Source organism: Rhinoderma darwinii, chromosome 9 (assembly GCF_050947455.1).
Source record: "Rhinoderma darwinii isolate aRhiDar2 chromosome 9, aRhiDar2.hap1, whole genome shotgun sequence".
Lineage (NCBI taxonomy): Eukaryota > Metazoa > Chordata > Amphibia > Anura > Rhinodermatidae > Rhinoderma > Rhinoderma darwinii.
In genome coordinates this window covers 71,908,659-71,930,667 of record NC_134695.1, presented here as the reverse complement: position 1 = coordinate 71,930,667, position 22,009 = coordinate 71,908,659, and the positions used below count along the sequence as shown (strand labels likewise).

The 22,009-nt window shown below is 45.0% G+C and overlaps 1 protein-coding gene across 2 annotated transcripts; it reads right to left on the bottom strand.

The window, feature by feature from the left end:
- Window positions 1–1,607: 1,607 nt before the first annotated feature.
- Window positions 1,608–21,546, bottom strand: E2F8 (E2F transcription factor 8). 2 transcript variants are annotated; one of them, XM_075838120.1, is made up of 13 exons: window positions 21,379–21,546; window positions 17,207–17,276; window positions 15,314–15,535; window positions 14,214–14,370; window positions 12,416–12,706; window positions 11,373–11,534; window positions 9,970–10,107; window positions 8,589–8,786; window positions 7,960–8,041; window positions 4,191–4,581; window positions 3,666–3,783; window positions 3,120–3,400; window positions 1,608–2,939 (listed from the first exon to the last, which is right to left on the bottom strand). In XM_075838120.1, exons 2-13 carry the CDS (start codon window positions 17,222–17,224, stop codon window positions 2,769–2,771), a joined length of 2,229 nt encoding a protein of 742 aa, XP_075694235.1. In that variant the 5' UTR covers window positions 17,225–17,276; window positions 21,379–21,546; the 3' UTR covers window positions 1,608–2,768. The 2 variants fall into 2 exon arrangements, with proteins under 2 accessions (XP_075694235.1, XP_075694236.1); XM_075838121.1 differs by lacking the exon at window positions 21,379–21,546 and adding an exon at window positions 18,599–18,883.
- Window positions 21,547–22,009: the final 463 nt, after the last annotated feature.

Sequence of the window (22,009 nt, the reverse complement as noted above, 5' to 3'; positions counted from 1 at the left end):
ACTGACATTTTACTGATACATTGTAACAGAATATCAGTAACGTTGTGTATTTAGCTCACAATCTGCGGCTATAAGGGCATGCTGGGAGTTGTACAACAGCTAGAGAGGCTACAGGTAACAGACCACTGCCCAATAAAATAGGTTACAATTGACAGCTCATCCGTCTAATCATTATGGCGTGTTTTTTATTCCTGGAATTACCCCTGTACTGGTCACTCTATCCGCAGATTCCGCCTGGTTATAACGTTATGGAGGACGGTGTAACATGCGGCGTAAGGAGCTCATCACACACGTCTAAACATTCCTGCCTACGTCTCACGTCCCTCATTGCAGTGTCCACAACTACAAAACTTCTTCTTATACCAATGACAAAGAATAGAAGAAAACTGGAGAATACCCTATGACATATCCAAATCACATTTTTTTTTTTTTTATAGTGAATCTCTATATACAGTGAACTTTGTATATACAATACTTATCCTGTACTGATCCCAAGTTACATCTGCACTCACTATTCTGCTGGTGGAGTCACTGTGTACATACATTACATTACTTATCCTGTACTGATCCTGAGTTACATCCTGTATTATACTCCAGAGCTGCACTCACTATTCTGCTGGTGGAGTCACTGTGTACATACATTACTTATCCTGTACTGATCCTGAGTTACATCCTGTATTATACTCCAGAGCTGCACTCACTGTTCTGCTGGTGGAGTCACTGTGTACATACATTACATTACTTATCCTGTACTGATCCCGAGTTTCATCCTGTATTATACTCCAGAGCTGCACTCACTATTCTGCTGGTGTAGTCCCTGTGTACATACATTACATTACTTATCCTGTACTGATCCCGAGTTTCATCCTGTATTATACTCCAGAGCTGCACTCACTATTCTGCTGGTGTAGTCCCTGTGTACATACATTACATTACTTATCCTGTACTGATCCTGAGTTACATCCTGTATTATACTCCAGAGCTGCACTCGCTATTCTGCTGGTGGAGTCACTGCGTACATCGATAACATACAAATGTCTGTCTGCAGTGATAGATTCTCTTCCAGGGAACAGGTGCTGACAGTACAATCTTATAAATTAGGACAATTAAAACTCTATGAAATACAAAAACGTAAAAGAAATTTATTTTAAGAACACTTTTCACGTCAATTTCCAAATGTTTTATAAATAATTCATTTTTTCATAATATCAGTTTAATACAAGCTGTACAGTTTTTCTTCTCATAATCACATGAAACAGTCACAGACCATTACCCACTGAGCAGATACCATCACAGTATATCTAGTGTGCCGATCCTCCCCCGCGGTGCGGTAATGTACGGAGCTCATGTTGTGGAGGCGTCACCTATAACACGTCACATACCGCCGACATAAAGCATTCTACAGACCGGGCCGCACTTTATAACCCCACAGATTTTACACACAGGTACAAAAAGAAAAAAATATATATATAAAAAATATTGCATTCATACACGTGGCATCAAACGTGGTACAAGTTGTATAAATAATTCTCAAATTATTCTACTTTTTTCTTATTTGCGCAACCATTGGATGCTTTTTGAAGATTTCTAATATAAAGTACATATAAAGTTATTCCTCACGTTAGAACGTAGCGTCACATTCGTCATGAATTTACTAGAATTCACAGTGTGGCTCCTCAGCCGGAGACGATAAACCGCTACTTTATTAAAAGGGCTTTTCCAGATTTATGTAAACGAAGCTCACTCATTGTAGAATGAAAAGTTACAAAACTTTTCAAGAAACTTTGCATTTCAATTAGTCACCATTTTTAAGATCTCTTGCGGTCAGTAAATGAAAGTCAGGTGGGATCCCTGTCCTGACCGAATACTTCTCACAGCTGCATATTTGCTACTATATAGTGTCCAAATCGTTCTCATTTACATGTAGAGGCTGAAAAGCCGCTGTGATAATGTACAACTAACACGAGAGCTCGGATATACACGCACTCACGTCAGCTGGACAGGTTTTCAGCCTTCGGATGTAAAAAAATAATAATGTCCCCATTCACTGACAGCAAGCAGAGATTTGGTGAAAATGGCAAATAATTGTAACAAAACATATCAAAGTTTTCAGTTATACAATAAGCTTTATTTAAATAACTCCAGACAATCCCAATGAGAACCAGATATTCGGTCTAGTGATGAGGAGCAACCGACAAAACGTCAACACAACAAATCTGATCAAAAGTGGAGCAACGCTAGAAGGCTGGAGTAACCGAAAGAAAACCTAAGCTCATGCCTAGTGACTACCAGGCCGGTACCAGACTTGGTATAATCCGACACCGCTGCAAAATGACCCCTGAACCATCGCAAGCCCATAACAACGGGGAGAAATGATTCTGGAGCCCCCATCAATATCCCAGATCTCTGCTAGAAGGGGTTTATGATGGGCATGGATCGGACAGCACCAGGTCTCAGTTTTCGTGGCTTAGTGTGCGGGGGACACCAAATATTCCAAGTTTTGATGGATGGGGATAATCAATATGGTCCTGGTGTTCATGTGGTTGGCTCAGAACCAGGAGAGGCATAATGGACATAGAAGATGGGTTTTGAGGGGTGCCGAGGAGGGGACCCTAAAATGCACAGCACATCTAGTTCCCAAAATGTTTTTTCATCCTGCAGTCTGACGCTCAGCTGAAATCTGTGGCCACCGCTGGCAAATCCTACAACCCCCCCCCCCCCCCTGCAAGAAGAATATATCAGGGAGCTAGAGAAGGTCCTGCCGCCGGTTATTCCTCTCCGCCCACGTCAAGCTTCCGCTGTGATATAAGGACGGTTCCCGGAGAAGCTCCATTGTAAGTGGCAGATTCAACAGAAGACGTCATCACACCCCCAGGGGTGCGGAATAAGCTGTCCTTTAGGGGTTGCGACCCTTTTGGTGTGAGGGGAACACCAGGCTGCTGGAAAAGAAGAATAAAGCAAAGTCAGACCTAAGGCAGCAATTGGGATCAGGTTTCTGGTGATTTTTTTTTTCCCCATTGAAAATAAGAAAAAAAAAAAAAAGCAACAAATACAAAGTGTATAAGACGGAGGTGATAATAGCGCCCGTACACGTGATCGCACCGTTATTACAGCCATACCTGCTGCAGAGCGTACAACGTGAAGGGCTGCCCGTGATATGGGATCGGGGACATGTGTTTAAAGTTTAACACTTTAGCTGCCTGCAGATCATCTGAAGGTTTCAAGTTTCTAGGAGATATAGTAACAGACTGTGCGCTGCCACTAGGGGGCGATATCAGGTCTTTGTTTTGCAGGGTGAAGTTGAATATTCCAGGACTGAGGCTTTGTCCGGAAGTCGAACCTGCCGGCTGAGGAGTCTGATTTACACACGGGGAAAACATTACTTTCAGCGGAAAGACACCTGCCGAAAAAGATAAGTCCGTTATAAAGGCGCGGCAAAGACTGGCGGTATAAAACCGGAATTCTTCAATAAAGCATCACATATTTACACGAGAGCGCAAGATGTCCTGCGGTTGGGAACAACTACCAGCCACAGTCGGTCAGGGCATGCTGGGAGTTGTAGTTTCACAACAGTTGGATATCTCTCTGCCGCAGCATAGTTGGTCGGTGTGTATACAAATGTATATTATCGAAATTGATCTATTTCTAGATGTGAATTCCTTTACCTGTAATCGGAGATGTGAGGATTTTAGGATCAGGGGTGGAAGCAGCGGGATCTTTCCCAGATTCATTGTTGAAAGGCGCCAGCTGTACAGGGATTAAGTACCCAGAATGCACCAACCTCTGCAAGAACAAGACAAAGGAGATGTTAGGACGAGATCTGGATATCAGATTCTGCAATAAACACGCTGAATGATCTTGGAAGGAGCAATAAATATTACGCGGAAACCATGAATATTGGTGCGGACATCAAAACGGTTGTGTCGTATGTATAAGGGAAATAGATGATCAAGTGCCAAGTTATATACAAAGACATTCTGGTCCCCATGTGGCATTATACCGATGTAGAGGGGCCCCCTCAGACACAAAGGGCCCAAGTATAACTACTTAAAAACAAGCTCCTAAGCTCCCCCTAGTGGTGGCTGCAGGTAGGCAGAATTGTAGCATTTACCTCTTCGATGGATTTGGAGCGCTGTATCAGAAATGAGGCAATTCACATGAGGACTACAGGCTGGTAAGAAGATACAAACCTCTGACATGTCATCCGGAGGAGAACTTTTAAGTCTCTTGTAGCCGCTGATCTCATGTTCTGAGGATTTCCTGGGACATTTCTCCTGCACCGGCTCATTCTCAGCCGGCGAGATCTTCCGGTCACCTTGTAAATGGTTCTTATCTCCTTGAGGGGCTTCCAGCACGGCTGTACTAGAACATAGGACCGGATGAGCCCGGATGCCGGCGTGTGGGGACTGCACGTAGACGGCGTACGGGGCGGGGGAATGAGGGTGAGGTTGGACAAAGGGCAAAGCCTGGAGTAGAACGGGGCTGAAAGGTTGGGATTGTTGGCTCTGAGGCTTTATGACGACCTTGGCGTTCCCATTAAGGACACTTCGGGGCACTTTTAGTTTCATCTTCTTTATGTCCCTGCAACACGGAAAATGATGTATCAGGAGAAAAATCAAGATATATGGTTATACCGGCCGATACTGGAGGCAGAAAATAATTCATATCAGTGGCCAAGGGATGAACGTATGAGCCGTTCTAGAAAATGTGAAATTTCTATATTAAAAAAAAAAAAAAAAGGAAGACGACCCAAACGTGTTTTCCATAACGGAAGCGTAATTAACGAAAAGTTCTGCAACTTCCTAATAGACTTTGGTCCACATGTAGGGACACCGGTGGTTCATATGTCAGTCTAAGGCCCCATGCACACGGCCTTGCCCGTAATCACAGCCCGCTTATACGGGCCATGCTCCATAATTCCCGGCACAGTTCTACGACACGGACACCCATCCATAGCCATATGGAAAGGCATCTGCGGCCAATAGAACTGATTGGGTCCGTAATTGCGGACTGTATTACGGTGAATTTTTACGTTTGTGTGCATGAGGCCTTAGACTGCGTTCACATCTGCGTCGGTAACGGAGCCCTGACTGACAAACCGTGACGGATCTTGTGCAAATGGCTTCAGTTTGTCTCTGTTGTGCGAGGGTTCTGTCGTTTTGACGGAATCAATTCTGTAGTACACCATGGTTTCCGTTCGCTTCAGTCAGGGTCTTGTACGGGCGGGAAGCTCCGACGGAACGTCAGGACCCTGACCCAGATGTGAACGAAGACTTCGGGCATGTTCACACGGCAAACTAAAAACGTCTGTAAAACATGGAGCCGTTTTCAAGGGAAAACAGACCCTGATTTTCAGCCGTTTTTCTACGGCCGGTTTTGGAGCGGTTTTTCTAGTGTCAATGAAAACCGGCTCCAAAAACTGCTCAAGAAAGGACGTGCACTTTTTACGAGATGTTTTTTTACGCGGCCAGTTTTAAAAATAGCCAGAAAAACAGCTGAAAATAGGCCGTGTGAACATACCCCAAGTCCTGAGCCATCAGCATTCAGAGGAGATTCATTTATTCTGCTGTCCGTGCCACTAATATTGAAATCTACGGCGGCTCCGGTCTGCATTAGATCTCCGCCAGAATGTCTGCCCTTTCCGAACAAAATAAAAAATACGCCCTTTTGGAAACATAGAAAATACCACACAAAAAAAAAAAAAAAGTTGGTCCCACCGCTAATCATTTTCGTAACGCTAGCCCTGACCCAATCACCCGAAAATAGACATGTAATATAATCAAAATTTACGGTAAACAATGACGATCACAAATAAAAAGTCTATTTTAGGCTAAAACTATATTACCAGAAAAATGGCTAAAATGTAAAAAAGCTTTTTTTTTTTATGATCATTTTAGAAATTCTAGAACGGCAAATAGGTGTATAAAAACGATTTATAAAAAAAAAAAAAAAAAATCACACCACGGCAAAAATCACGTCACCAGCCCAACACAAAAAAGTTAGTCGTTTAACGAACGCGTGCTAAAAATGGCTAAACTGCGTCTGGTCCTGCAGGCTTAAAATAGCGCGGTGCCGAATCGGTTAATTGGTGCAGTTTCTGCACGTCTGGCATAGTTGTATTTGGTCTAACTTAAAAAAAAAAGACAAAATCAATGAGCCTCCCCCAAAAATATTACAAAGTTGCAGAACTTTTCATAATACGATTAAGTAGGTTTTCCGTGATCATGCGTCACCGCTGCTGGCGGGGAGATTGGCTGAAGCCAGGTATAAGATGTTTTTTTTTTTTTTAATCAGTTCAATTTTATTCAACAAACTTCACATTTTTACAGGTCATTGTACTTTCACATGCAGTGTATAAACAAATTACAACAGACCCAAGTATTTATATCCAACCAAACATTCCCTTCCCCCCAACTCCCCCTTGTATCCCCCCAGCCGGTCTTCTCGATACCACTTTATCAATCCTTTCTCCTTCTCTTCCCCTTTTCCATTCCCCATCTTACGCCTGCTCCCCGTATATACCCCACCTTCAGTAGTCTTATACCTGAACTTGTGACCGTATTGCCATCAACTCCACAGAAGCATACCCAGATTGATCAATCCACCTGGCCCATTGTTTCTCAAACTTGACCTTGGCCCCCCTCTTGGAGTATATCCTATATTCCATTAGAACCTGTGAGTTAAGTGCCCCTATGATTTCTTGTTTTGAGGGTGGCTCCGCATCCAGCCAGTGCTTTGCTATTCCTTTCCTAACTTGATATAGTATTTTAGCGATTGCCAACCCTGACATCCTATCCCCCACCAAATCTCCAACATACCCTAGCAGCATTACCACAGGATCCCATGGGATCTGTACCTCAAACACTCTCCCCACCAGCTCCAATATTTCCGTCCACAGAATCCCCAACCTCCCGCATGTCCAGAACATATGGAGGATGTCTGCTTTTTCCTCCGGGCACCTAGGGCACTTGCCATCTGCTCTTAATCCCATTTGTTTCAGCACCCACGGGGTCCTATACACCCTATGTATCAGAAACAACTGCGATCTTCGTTGTGCTACATTAATGGATAAAGTACATGTTGCTGCCAATACTGCCTCCCAGTGGTCCGTCACAATAGGACCCACATCCCTCTCCCATACAGCTTTCACTGGTGCCATAGGATCCCCCAGATGTTCCACCAATAACATGCGATAAACCAATGAAATTAATCCTTTTGATGTTACTGCTTTTGCAATATGTTCCAACACCCCCGCGGCATGCATCGTCAGGTCCACACTGGCCGCTTGTGTCTGCACAGCGTGCCGAATCTGCAGGTACTGATAGAACATGCGGGAGTCCAGCTGAAACCCCTCCCTTATTTGCTGAAAGGATTTGAGTATGTCTCCCTCGTACAACTGACTCAATCGTATTATGCCTCGCTGCTCCCACCCCTGCATCCCTTCCAATTTACCCAGTTCCCCCAGATAAGCATTCCTCCAGAGCGGTGTATATTTAGTGCACTCTCCTATCCCCAGCAATTGTTTGCACTGCCACCACACCTTGTGTATGAGAAGCAGAGTGGGTCTGGTACTCGCCATTCGTTTATAACTGTGCGCTTCCAGTCCTTCCTACGGGTTCTCCCCCCCCCCCAGATATGATAGGATGCAGGTATAAGATGTTTTTAGTCGTGGTGTGGAGGCGCCCGCACACGTTGCAGCTGGTAGTTGCTGCGCGGTCTCCCGTGGATTCAACGTGCTTCACCTGAACTTGCCATACGCCAAAATCCATGGCGATTCGCGGTATAACTGCGTGTCATTTAGAGACGCAGTTCTCGGCTGCATCGTGTACTGACTTCCTAATAGTAGATGGCGTGACGATTCAGTAACGAACGCTGTTAAAGGGCCACGCACGCCACCGTGGGAACCTACGTCCATCAGCTCCTCGTATAAGAGACACTTCAATAGAACAATTCACCTACTTGGTCTGATCGAGCTGTTCTTTGCAGATTGCCGCCAGCTGAGCCATCTTACTGGGGATAGACATGGATCCGTCACAGGAATCTCCTCACATACAAAGAAGGGAGAAGAATAAGATTCAGACCGAACGGAGGGGGGGGGGGGGGTCTATTGGTTGTAACGCTAAACACCTATGTGTATCGGAGATGCCATAAAGGAGGTCTGTGAGTGGGAAACACTTTCAAATGGGGTTATCCAATATTATAAAAATGTGGCTACTTAAAACAGCGCTACACCTGGCCATGGGTGGCGCCTGGTATTGCGGCTCCATTAAAGAGAATGCGGCTGAGCTGCAATACCACACACATCCTGTAGACAGGGGTGGTGCTGTTTTTTGGCATAATGCAGCTATCTTTTTCTAATCCTAGACAACCCCTTTAAATTTGTTTCCACTAGACTCAATGTACCGGTGGTCTCCAACCCGGCACTTCTCCAGTGGTTATGAAACTACAACTTCCAGTAGGTCAGCAGCCTGGAGGGTATGCTGGGAGTTGTAGTTTCACAACAGCTGGAGGCCACTGTGATATAAAGAGTGAAATAGACATATTGAAACGCTCTGGTAGCTGAGCCCTGTCAGGGAATAGACACTTACCGCTCTTCACGGGACTGCTGGGGGCCGAGTTGATCTTCCTTCTGTCATTTTCAATACTCTTTGCCAGTTTTATAAGGGACTGGTGCCGAGTGAAGCTTTGCTTCCCGCGACTGGCAAACAGATTCTTGGCACAATTGTCTTTGGGAGAACGAAGGTCCAGAGCTATAGAGGTGGGTAACGTGGACGTGGGGGGCGATTCTGCAAAGTAAAACCAGGGACAGACAGGAATAGTCAGTGCATGAACCCAGCAGAGAAGGCAAAAACGTGACCAAATATTCTGCAAAAGGTCGAACGCGGAAACACCCGCAGAATGTGACGTTTGTTCGTTTTTATTTAGTATAAGAAAATTTTTTTTGTTGGTTTCAAGAGGAACCTCCTGGAGGTCCCTGGATGAAGTCCTGACATTAGACATACGCCCTGAGTGACGCTGCATCCCATAACAATGCATTGAGTTGCACAGCGAATGAGACATTATTTGTAGTGAGGGGGGCAGCAAGCGTCACCCTGCAATACCAATAAACTGGATGGTTGTGGAACAAAAAAAGTCACATCATGAAACAGCTGAGGGTTTGCTACAATTATTTCCAGTCTAGACAGTCCTCTGTGAGCTAATCAGTCTGGAATCCAGATCAACACTTTTTACCTGCACTGATACATTGTAGCAAACTCTTAGGGAAGGCTATAGCTAAGTGCTGTTGATGTAATTTATTTCACAGAGGATTATTTAGACTGGATAGAATTGTAGCCATCCCTCAGTTGTGAAAAGTATTAGGTCTAGACAAGGTTTCTGCTTCTGAAAAAACAAAAGTAAGGTTTCCATTCACTGACAGTAAGCAGCGACTTAAAGCGGTGAGGAATTAAAAGCACAGAATCTTCATTATACAATAATTAATAGAGCAAAACTGATACTTTGGGGGAGATTTACTAAGTACAATGTACCAGAATTGCTGCAAAAAAGTGGAGGACATTGGGTGCTCCATATTCATTGTGTTTAAGACACTTTTTGCCCTTTTCTTGACAGTTTTGAAAAGGGTCCAGAGAAAAAGGGGAGTGGTTAAATAGTCATAAAATGCGGCAAATGTATTACCGGCGCGGACCATTTAATGGGGAGCAAAATACATATGTAGAATACGAGAGTAATACGGGAGAGGAACCGGTCTAACACGTCTAGCGAGTTCTATGAAAGCCATTATCATAAATTTGTTGCAATTTGCAACATTTTTACCTATTAATCAATCTCCTGTACGGTGTTAAGTCTAGTGCAGGGTCTGAGGGGGCGGAGCATGACACAGGGGTACTCTATTGGGGGGGGGGGGGGTCTTTGAATCCCGGCTCAGGCTCCACCCCCTCTGCGGTTATATCAGTAGTCAGGTTATTGCACCTTGCTGATCTGTGGCCGTTTCCGGTCCGGTCCATTGGAACGCTGGTTTCCGGCCCCGTTCTTCAGTTACGTGGACCTTCTTTATGAGGTCCAGGCTGCTCAGAACGTTCGCGATGTCGTATAAACGTCTTATTTTTGCTGAGGAGGAAAAACAAAGAATGCTCAGAGATCATTTTGGAACCAATAAAGCGCTTGTCCAGACTTCTGAAAATAAAATGTAATCAATTGTTCATTAAGAAGCTGAAAACTTGTCCTGCTCACAGAGTGGATGGGATCGCCACAGTTGATCAGCGACAACAATCGTCTACGAGGGAAACAAAGCATCAGCGCAAATCTCCACCATCCCGATACAATGTATCAATGCAAGTAAAATGTAAACCAGTAAGGCCTCGTTCACACCCGAGTTGGGGGTCCCGTTCTGACGTTCCGTCGGCGCTTTCCGTCAGAACGGGACCAAGAACAGACAAACAGTCGACTACGTTATTGCTTTCGGCAAAACTGCGGGTCCGGCGCACAACAGAGACAAACGGAAACCACGGGCACCGGATCCGTCACCATTGAAATCAATTGCGATGGAAAAGGAAACCTCTGGTTTCCATCTGTTCAGGGTCCCGTTCTGACAGAAAGCTGCGACGGAACGTCAGAACGGGACCCAAACGCAGATGTGAACGAGGCCTAACAGGAGAGATGTGCAGCTGATGTAGTTCTGATTGTCTAAACTGAAACATTGTAACAAACCCTTAGGGTATGTTCACACGAGGGCGTCCGTAACGGCTGAAATTACGGGGATGTTTCAGCCTGAAAACATCCCCGTAATTTCAGCCGTAACGGCATGTGCAGGCGCTTGAACGCCGTGTCCATTACGGGCGTAATTAGCGCTGCTATTCATTGGAGTCAATGAATAACGGCTCCAATTACGGCCAAAGAAGTGACAGGTCACTTCTTTGACGCGGGCGTCAATTTACGCGCCGTCTTTTGACAGCGGCGCGTAAATTACGCCTCGTGTGAACAGACAAACGTCTGCCCATTGCTTTCAATGGGCAGATGTTTGTCAGCGCTATTTTCGGATGTAATTCGGGGCAAAAACGCACGAATTACATCCGTAAATAGGCCGTGTGAACATACCCTATGCTGTAAGAATTACTAGATCTCTGCGAATGGGCTTGTTTATAGCCAGAGGTTAAAAATCCACAAACAGCAAGCAGAGATCTTGAAAAATGATGAGGAATTGAAATACAACAGTAGAAATTGATAGAACTTTTTGTTCCATCAACCAGAATGACCACGTCCGTATTTCCAGTCTGTAATGTGTCCCTACATTTGTTACGAGAATAGGAGTATCATCAGGGGGCTCTAATGGGGTCTCCTCCTGTAATGTATGTGGCAGCTAGATGGACACTTACTTTTGAACTTGCTTTTATCTAAATCTTCCAGTTGATCTTCTCCAATTAAGATCCTGGCAGCGATGTCCAGACTCACGATCTGCGGTCTGGACACAAGAAAAAGCATAACGAACCTCTGACTCATCACTCGTAACGACTTCTCCTTCCTGCTGTTCACAGAGGCTGAAGACGAAAAATTATTATTATATTAAGAGTCTCGTCACATTCTCTCCCCCCGTTCATGAAAACAGATAACGTCCCCATCAACAGCCCCTCCCCCCCCATGCAATTGCTTCAGGTCTGTAATTCCTAAAAGGGGTTCTATATAAATTGGACGCAAAACAAAAAAATTCTGCAGCTCTCATCGAATCAGTGTTTTAATTCCTCGCCATTTTCAGGATGTCTAATTGCAGTCAGTGAATGGAAACAATCTTGTACAGACTTCATACTTACTGAGGGGGGATTCACACGAACGTGATTTGCGTCCGTGAAGCCCGCGTGGTTTTCACGCGGGTCGCACGGACCTATGCAAGTCTATGGGGCCGTGCAGACTCTTCGTGAGTTTTGCGCAGCGTGAGTCCGCTGCGTAAAACTCCCGACATGTTCCATATTTCGGCGTTTTTCACGCATCACGCACACTACACGGAAGCACTTCCGTGGGACGAGCGTGATTCGCGCAACAGCAGTAAAAGAATGAATGTAAACAGAAAAGCACCACCTGCTACAAACATCCAATCAGAGTGTCATAATGATGGCGGCTGCGCGAAAAGCACGCAGCCGCGCATGATACGGGGCTGACACACGGAGCTGTCAAGTGCCTTTTGCGTGCACAAAACGCACACGCTTGTGTGAATCCGGCCTAAGAGTTTATAGAACGGACTACAATTTTAGCAATCTCCTGAGGCAAATAGCCTGGAATCTAGACTGATGCGTTATAGCAAACGATCAAGATGTGCACTGCTGATGTATATAGGATTGTCTAGACTGGATACAACTGTAACAAACCATCTGCTGTGCATATGATTGGGTATTCCCCTAACCGTATGGGTTTATACTATAATAACCTGCTCTGAACTCCAGTCCGGGCAGCTCCACGAAGCTGATCTCCGTCTGTTTCACCAGTGACTTGGGGATCGATGCCTCGTCCTGTGCGTCCGTCTCCTCCTGCTCGCGCTTTTTCAGGTGCTGGATCTGTTCTGCGTATTTGTTCTCCTCCCCGACTCGTCTCAACACATCGAAGGTCTGGTGGAGGTTTTTGCGCCCGTGCCAGACGTATTTATTCTTGGCGAGTCGGCTGACCATATGCAAGCTCTCCAGCACATTCACAATGTCGTATATCCGTCTACGCTCCACGCCTGAGGAGGAACGATCAATCATTGACTTTATAAACATTAATCTTCCGGAGTTTTTCCCTTTTGTCAAGTGTCCAATTCCGGGAAAGTTGGGTGGAATCATTAGGGCGGACATTACAGCTGCTGAAGGGGAAGCTTTGCGAAGGTCCCGAACATCAAATACGGCAGGGATACGTCCACGGGACATTCTGGCACAACTAGGCATATTTGCCATTAAGGAAAGTTTGGCGACAACCCCAAATGGCGGCTGTAATGGCAGCCATATTGGTCATTACCCAGGAAAAAATATATAGAACTAAAAAACAGCTAAACAGAATCTATAACAACTTGACAGAACAAGACTCAAGAACATTTTCCTTTGCCTGTTGAAGAGGTTAAAAAAAAACTCCAAAAAAAAAGCATGCATTGCAAAAAAAAAAAAAAAAAAAAAGCGGATTTTGCCAGGCAGAATTTTCTGCCTGCAAAACACGGTGTGTGAACTAGACTTAAGTGAAGCTTACTTTATTAGTAGCGCCACAAAAAGTCCCAGTGTAGCTGCGGCCTAAACGGGTCAATGAGGCTTCTTCAGCATCTGCACTAAGCCAAGGATCAAATGTGAATGAAACTCTGGCGCCACCTAGTGCCCCTGGTGGGTATTACATCTTGGAAATTCTTCACTTCTGAATTGATAACTCACAAAGTGGGGTCATTCAGCAAACTTTGGTGGGAGAACTTCCTCTTTCAAGCTCACGTTTCTCCACAGCGGATCTTTGGCTTACAGAGAATACAATGTCCCAATAACTAACCCAGTAAACAAAAGGAAGAATTGCCAATCTGAGGGTAGCGTGAGGTGTACGGAAAGCAGCGCGTCCCTATTACTTCCCTAGCCCACGGATTATCACACTTTGCAACGGTGTTCGTTTTCAGCGTGATATTGCCCCTATTCTATCCCTATGGGTTCGCATGAAATCACATGTATACAATAGCACATGTATGAAATTTTTACCCCATGGAACCCCCCCCCCCCCTATTAAAGTCATGTGATCACAAGTTCACGCAATATTGCAGTCTTTGTTTTATCTTCAAAAAAAAAAAAAAAATGCACATAAAAAAACCAAAATCAATCCAGATTTCCAGCTGCGTTTTATCGTATTAAATCAGGATTTAGTTTTCACATGCGATTTTGCGGCGAGACATTGTGCGAGATCACATTGAAAGTCATCACATGCAGTAAGTTGCAGTAGAGCCCCAGCCTTATACCGTTCACTCATGCTATATTTTTTCATGTTGGGGATCCCATATCGCCACTTCGTGTGCAGCACTCACTTTCGGCGCCATTCAGCGGTTGTTGATCTTCCCATTAACTTCCAATTATTTGGCCATGTAATAAATTCATGCGTTGATTGGTTGCCAATAATAATAGAACTTTCCCATGTTACTTCTATAATACCGACCATAACAGATTAGAACATAAAACTTCATTACGCGCGTTTTCCCCCCTCCCCCGAACGCGTGGATTACAGACACTCACTGAGCTCTCCTGCCACCTCATCTAGGCAGATACTGTTGTTCACGGCTGGATTAGGGTAATCTGGGTACCGGTCGAGAAATTTATGGCACAGCAATCCTAGACTCTTCTCCTTGCGGCTCGGCATTGTTTTTTCGAGCTCGTCACCTGAAAACTGTTCCTGAAAATAAAATTAAAAAAATCCAGAATTTATGAAAATAAAAAAGGAAAAAAAATAAATTAGAGTGAAAGATTTTTTTATCACCCCATCCCCCGTGTGTCATGTGAGAACAATCTCTCGGGAACGAGGTACAAACAGCGTGATGTTTGCCGATGGAAGAATTTACAATTGTCATTTAACAAGGACATGACGGAGGTCACACAATCTGCAGCGAGCGGTGGGGCTGGGGGCGATAGACGGGCACAGGTGGTCTCCGGGGGAGGTGGGAATTCATTACACCCTGCAGCTGCACAAACCTGCACAGAGTAGCGACACGGCAGAAGGTGGAGAAACTAACAATGAAATGTCGTATCCGGTAGGTTCTGGATTATCAAATGTTCTGGATCATCGGGTGGTCGTAGAAAAGTTTAGAAAACGGAAATGCTGATGGTAGAGAAGCATCAAAATAACACGCTAACAAAAAGCAGCCAAGGAGGCCGTCTATTCCAGATTGTCCAAGATGCCAGATTATCAGGCCGGTCAGTGCCAGGACAAGTTCTGAACGATCAAACGTCTTATAACACCCGACCCCCTCCCCCCCTTTACTGATCTTCAGTCTATGTGCGGCAATTACCTGATCTTTTTCTCACCAGTAGCTTAGTTCTAGTGCAGTCAACAGCCCGATGGAGAAATAGCAGAAAAGCCTGAGCCGCAGAGACACGACCTGAGGCCACTTGTCATAGTTGTGCCCTATGTGAGCAGAGCTGCAATGTAGAGCATGGGGGATACAGCAGCCTAAACCTCTGATGAGAATGGAGATGGATTGCAGACTCTCAAACTCGAAGAAGTTATTAAGCATCACGGATCATAGCTGTGCCCTAATAAAGAAGAGCTGCAGTGTAAAGCATGGAGCAAAGCAGCAGCAGCCGCCTATTCTAGGCATATGACAGTGTGTTGCGCTCACCTCCAGGATTTCTCGCTCTCGGTTCCGGATTTCTGGACTCGCCGCGCTGATCAGCATTTTTAAGTTTGCGGTTGGCGTCCACGGATCGCTGTTATTTTCACAAGGTTTGGTCGGCGTTTTTAAATTTGTAGCTGCACATTGTAGTTCTGTTAATACCATGGATGACGAGAGCTTCGATGGAGAGCGGGGAATCCTTATATTTAGCGGATAGATGACGTTCTCCTGAAATGCGCAGAATTAATCATCCAGCATGACGCGGTTATACAGTGAAGGAAATAAGTATTTGATCCCTTGCTGATTTTGTAAGTTTGCCCACTGTCAAAGACATGAACAGTCTAGAATTTTTAGGCTAGGTTAATCTTACCAGTGAGAGATAGATTATATATAAAAAAAACCTGAAAATCACATAGTCAAAATGATCTATATTTATTTGCATTGTGCACAGAGAAATAAGTATGTGACCCCCGACCAACCATTAAGAGTTCAGCCTCCTCCAGACCAGTTACTGCTCCAAATCAACTTGGTGCCTGCATTATAGACAGCTCTTACATGTCACCTGTATAAAAGACTCCTGTCCACAGACTCAATGATCAGTCTGACTCTATCCTCTACAACATGGGCAAGACCAAAGAGCTTTCTAAGGATGTCAGGGACAAGATCATAGACCTGCACAAGGCTGGAATGGGCTACAAAACCATAAGTAAGACGCTGGGTGAGAAGGAGACAACTGTTGGTGCAATAGTAAGAAAATGGAAGACATACAAAATGACTGTCAATCGACATCGATCTGGGGCTCCATGCAAAATCTCACCTCGTGGGGTATCCTTGATCCTGAGGAAGGTGAGAGCTCAGCCGAAAACTACACGGGGGGAACTTGTTAATGATCTCAAGGCAGCTGGGACCACAGTCACCAAGAAAACCATTGGTAACAGATTACACCGTAATGGATTAAAATCCTGCAGTGCCCGCAAGGTCCCCCTGCTCAAGAAGGCACATGTACAGGCCCGTCTGAAGTTTGCAAATGAACATCTGGATGATTCTGAGAGTGATTGGGAGAAGGTGCTGTGGTCAGATGAGACTAAAATTGAGCTCTTTGGCATTAACTCAACTCGCCGTGTTTGGAGGAAGAGAAATGCTGCCTATGACCCAAAGAACACCGTCCCCACTGTCAAGCATGGAGGTGGAAACATTATGTTTTGGGGGTGTTTCTCTGCTAAGGGCACAGGACTACTTCACCACATCAATGGGAGAATGGATGGAGCCATGTACCGTCAAATCCTGAGTGACAACCTCCTTCCCTCCACCAGGACATTAAAAATGGCTCGTGGCTGGGTCTTCCAGCACGACAATGACCCGAAACATACAGCCAAGCGAACAAAGGAGTGGCTCAAAAAGAAGCACATTAAGGTCATGGAGTGGCCTAGCCAGTCTCCAGACCTTAATCCCATCGAAAACTTATGGAGGGAGCTGAAGATCCGAGTTGCCAAGCGACAGCCTCGAAATCTTAATGATTTACAGATGATCTGCAAAGAGGAGTGGGACAAAATTCCATCTAACATGTGTGCAAACCTCATCATCAACTACAAAAAATGTCTGACTGCTGTGCTTGCCAACAAGGGTTTTGCCACCAAGTATTAAGTCTTGTTTGCCAAATGGATCAAATACTTATTTCTCTGTGCACAATGCAAATAAATATAGATCATTTTGACAATGTGATTTTCTGTTTTTTTTATATATAATCTATCTCTCACTGGTAAAATTAACCTAGCCTAAAAATTCTAGACTGTTCATGACTTTGACAGTGGGCAAACTTACAAAATCAGCAAGGGATCAAATACTTATTTCCTTCACTGTACGTAACAAACGCTAAGCGCAATGCAAGTCCCTACAAACCTTCGTATCGTCCTCCATATTGAAATGAGTGGAATGAATATTCTCCCATGCGGCGGATATCACACGAGTCCTGCAATAAAGAAATAGAAGAAACGTGTAAATAAAGCTGAATCCCCGTATAACGGAAGGTTCTGCAAGTTTCTAATAGATTGTGTTTCAATTCCTCACCATTTTTAAGGTCTCTGCTTGATGGCACAGATTAGAAACAACCTTGTTTACGTCCAGAGTCTGAAAACCCATCCTGACCTGATACTTCTCACAGCTGAGGGTTTGTTACAATTGAATCTTCTGCCCCGATAGTTTGTTACAATGTATCAGTGCAGGTAATGTATCAATCTGGATTCCAAACGGTTTAGTTAACAAAGAATTGTCTAGACAGGATACAATTGTAGCAAACCTTCAGCTGTGAGAAGTATTAGCTATGTGTAAGTTTTCAGACGGTTGTAATGTCAGGCCAGGTTCCCTGTTCCCAAGTCACTGCGCAGCGTAGCGTATCCGACCTGGAACACGGAGCACCTTCCGACCGAAAAACTGCACCACAACGTGGTGTGTTTTTTCGAACAGATTTTCCGCTGTGGAAAAAAACGCTCATACTTACCCCCTTCCATTTTCTCTGTGTGCAGTCCGGCCTCCTGCGATCGGCTGCAGCGGTCACATGGGATGAAACGTCATCCCAGGAGGCCGGACTGCAGAAAGACGGAGGGCGTTCTGATTTTTGGTTTTTCTGGAGTTGCGATTTTTAGGTCGTGATTTGCTGCGATTATGCCACAAGAGTCGCAACACTTTGCTTTCTGTTGCATCCCCACAGCTCCTGATTTTCAATCGGTTTTTTTTTTAAGCAAACTCGCGTTTTTCGCTGCATTTTTGGAGCTGTTTTTCTATAGAGTCAATGAAAAACGGCTCCAAAACATCCACAAGAAGTCATTAAACGCGCAATTTCTTCAAAACTGCCGCATAAAAAAAAAACAAAAAAAAAAACACCCCATCGGAACAGAACGCCGTTTTTCCCATTGAAATTTATTTGGCAGATGTTTGGAGTTCTGCTTCCGATTTTTCGGCCCGAAAATAAGCCGTGTGAATATACCCTAATGGTCTGTTTGACAAAGGCACATAAAAAAAATGCCCTGTAAAAAATAAGTGCATGTCACTTCTTGAGCCGTTTTTCATTGGGTCAATAGAAAAACAGCTCCAAAAATGGCCGTTGTTTTACACTCCTCTGAATGAGTCCTTAGGAACTAAACAATCATGTTTATATTCACTGACAGCAATGAGAGATCTTGAAACCGGTGAGGAACTGGAACACAGTCTATTAGAATAGAAAGCTTCATTATAGAATGATTAATCTTTTATTTGCATAGGAGACACTTCACCACCATCTTGCACTCTGATTACCAGGAGAATGAATACACGCGACTGGAACACGAAGACGAGAGCGTTTAGTCACACTGGTCATTCTTAATGCGACCATGTGCCAGTCCTCGGAGCACTCTTGCGCCGACCCCATTGTCTTTTCTGATAGAATCCGGTCATTGCACATTTATATTTCCCAAAAGGTCAGAAAGCGCATTATCCAATCGTCAGTCGAACGTACGACCTCCCCCTACACGGATGGATTATCACCCAGTCATCCAATCGTTCCATGTACGACAAACCAAATCAATTTGCAAATGACAAATAAGAAAAAAAATTACTGGGCGAGAATATAAATTATATCAGGAGGAGAAACTCATAACAGGATAGCGTATCTATCACAATGGGATCCGGTAGGTAATATTAGGGGCATCCGGTAGGTAATATTAGGGGCATCCGGTAGGTAATATTAGGGGCATCCGGTAGGTAATATTAGGGGCATCCGGTAGGTAATATTAGGGGCATCCGGTAGGTAATATTAGGGGCATCCGGTAGGTAATATTAGGGGCATCCGGTAGGTAATATTAGGGGCATCCGGTAGGTAATATTAGGGGCATCCGGTAGGTAATATTAGGGGCATCCGGTAGGTAATATTAGGGGGACCCGGTAGGTAATATTAGGGGGACCCGGTAGGTAATATTAGGGGGACCCGGTAGGTAATATTAGGGGGACCCTGTAGGTAATATTATGGGGACCCTGTAGGTAATATTAGGGGCATCCGGTAGGTAATATTAGGGGCATCCGGTAGGTAATATTAGGGGCATCCGGTAGGTAATATTCGGGGCATCCGGTAGGTAATATTCGGGGGACCCGGTAGGTAATATTAGGGGGACCCTGTAGGTAATATTATGGGGACCCTGTAGGTAATATTAGGGGGACCCTGTAGGTAATATTATGGGGATCCTGTAGGTAATATTAGGGGGATCCTGTAGGTAATATTAGGGGGATCCTGTAGGTAATATTAGGGGGACCCTGTAGGTAATATTAGGGGGACCCTGTAGGTAATATTAGGGGGACCCTGTAGGTAATATTAGGGGGACCCTGTAGGTAATATTAGGGGGACCCTGTAGGTAATATTATGGGGACCCTGTAGGTAATATTATGGGGACCCTGTAGGTAATATTATGGGGACCCTGTAGGTAATATTATGGGGATCCTGTAGGTAATATTATGGGGATCCTGTAGGTAATATTATGGGGATCCTGTAGGTAATATTATGGGGGATCCTGTAGGTAATATTATGGGGGATCCTGTAGGTAATATTATGGGGGATCCTGTAGGTAATATTATGGGGGATCCTGTAGGTAATATTATGGGGGATCCTGTAGGTAATATTATGGGGGATCCTGTAGGTAATATTATGGGGGATCCTGTAGGTAATATTATGGGGATCCTGTAGGTAATATTATGGGGATCCTGTAGGTAATATTATGGGGATCCTGTAGGTAATATTATGGGGATCCTTTACGACCTCTTTTTACTGGAGCTGCCGCCTTGGCGCCAACCTAACATGAATTCACCTCTGCGTCATTCAAACCCTGCAGCCTCTGCGCCCCGCCCACTATCACTTCTAAACTAATCATTGAGCGACATGAGGAAGAGGGGCGTTTCCGGAGACCGGAAGAAACTTTGAAACTTTCTCAGGATCTTACAACTTTAAAAAATTGGCGCCGGAAATAGAGCGGGAACCGGGGCCCGGCACAGAGTGTCCGGAACTGCCGCCGTGTATATACCGGAGTAGAGCGTCATACTGGCAGTTGTAGTCCACAGGTAGACCCCTATAAGTTATATATGTTGTGGGGTCTGACTATGAGCAGTAGGCCAACCCTGTGACAGCCGCTTACAAGCACTGGAACCACATATACGACGTGAGCCAAAACACCTGTATATACATATTACACACTGACGTCACCTATAGACTGTATATAATGGTATATGTGAGGAGGACTCTAGATCTATGAGCATTATAACAACCGACCCCTAAGACGCCGGATATCTGTATATACTGTCCTGAGTGTATACACACAATCTATCACCTATAGGACACTGGACCCATACCTTTATATACTGTAGTGTACTGAGGATATACATTGTACCATCACCTATAGGACGCTGGAGATCTGTATATACTGTCAGTAGTGTCCTGAGCGTATACATTACATCCATCACCTATAGGAGGCCTGAGATCTGTATATACTGTGTGGTGTCCTGAGGATATACATGACTATCCTAGCACGCTGGACCCGTATCTATATAGGAATGTATATTTCAGCATTTCCTCTGGGTGATATTTTCTGTCCTCACACACCCGGATCCCCTATCTCTACGGTGTATATGTTATATACTGACCTATACAGGGTCCAATGTCCTCTGGGTAAGGTCAGTATATAACATACATACCAGTCTCACCCACAGCACCCAGTGCCCCTATAGCTACTGCCAGACACACACACAATCTCACCCAGTGCCAGGTCTCTATACAGGGTCCAGTGTGGTGAGGTCAGTATATAATATACATACCAGTCTCACCCACAGCACCCAGTGCCCCTATAGCTACTGCCACATACACATAGCCTCACCCAGTGCCAGGTCTCTATACAGGGTCCGAAGTCCTATGGGTGAGGTCAGTATATAATATACATACCAGTCTCACCCACAGCACCCAGTGCCAGGTCTCTATACAGGGTCAGCACGTTATATGTATAGATCTACAGAGCAGTGATGGTTGTGGACCGGGGTATAGTCCGGGCAGTGCCACTCACCTCTCCCCGCTGTTCCTATCGTATTTTCGGCATTCCGGGCTCCTGGAAAGTGATATCGCCCAGTCTACCGGGGGGGGGGCGGTGCAGGGTCACACGGGGTGTCTGTGTACGGGGCTCGGTGACGTGGGGTTACCCGGTAATGTCGGGTGTCGGGCTCAGATTCTAAGTTTCGGGCGCCAAATAGCAGATACTTTGTTTCAATTTGCCACCTTATTTGCGCAGGGTGGAGATGACCAATCAGAGAGCGGCGACTCATCCAAGTCGGCCAATCAAAAGACGGGAATGCAGAAGGGGCGGGCGCGGGAATGTATGTGTGACTTACGTGTGTACTTTGCACTTGTGTGTATACGTTACCCAGTGCTCCTCAGTCTGGGAGGGACTACAACTCCCAGCAGATTCTGCCTTAACCTGTGTGCCATGGATGCCAGCTCTGGAGTGTCACATGACTCATGTCAATAAAACTTGTGCCATGCAATGCCTAATACAAAAAGGTCAAAGGATTCAAGAAGTGCAAATCATTGTTTGTTTTCCGGCCATAGACGCAGCGATAAATGTTAGCGATGCGACCGTGAAGGACGATCCTCCAATAAGATGTCCTAATCAAAACAAGTCAATGGGCGCTACTGTAACG

Bases quoted from the DNA above. Each gene is read 5' to 3' on its own strand.
- E2F8 (XM_075838120.1), bottom strand. The intron at 10,108-11,372 runs GTAAGTGTCCAT...TTTCCTCCTCAG, and splicing joins AGATAAAAGCAAGTTCAAAA to CAAAAATAAGACGTTTATAC. The intron at 3,401-3,665 runs GTAAAGGAATTC...CTTTTTCGGCAG, and splicing joins CCTCACATCTCCGATTACAG to GTGTCTTTCCGCTGAAAGTA.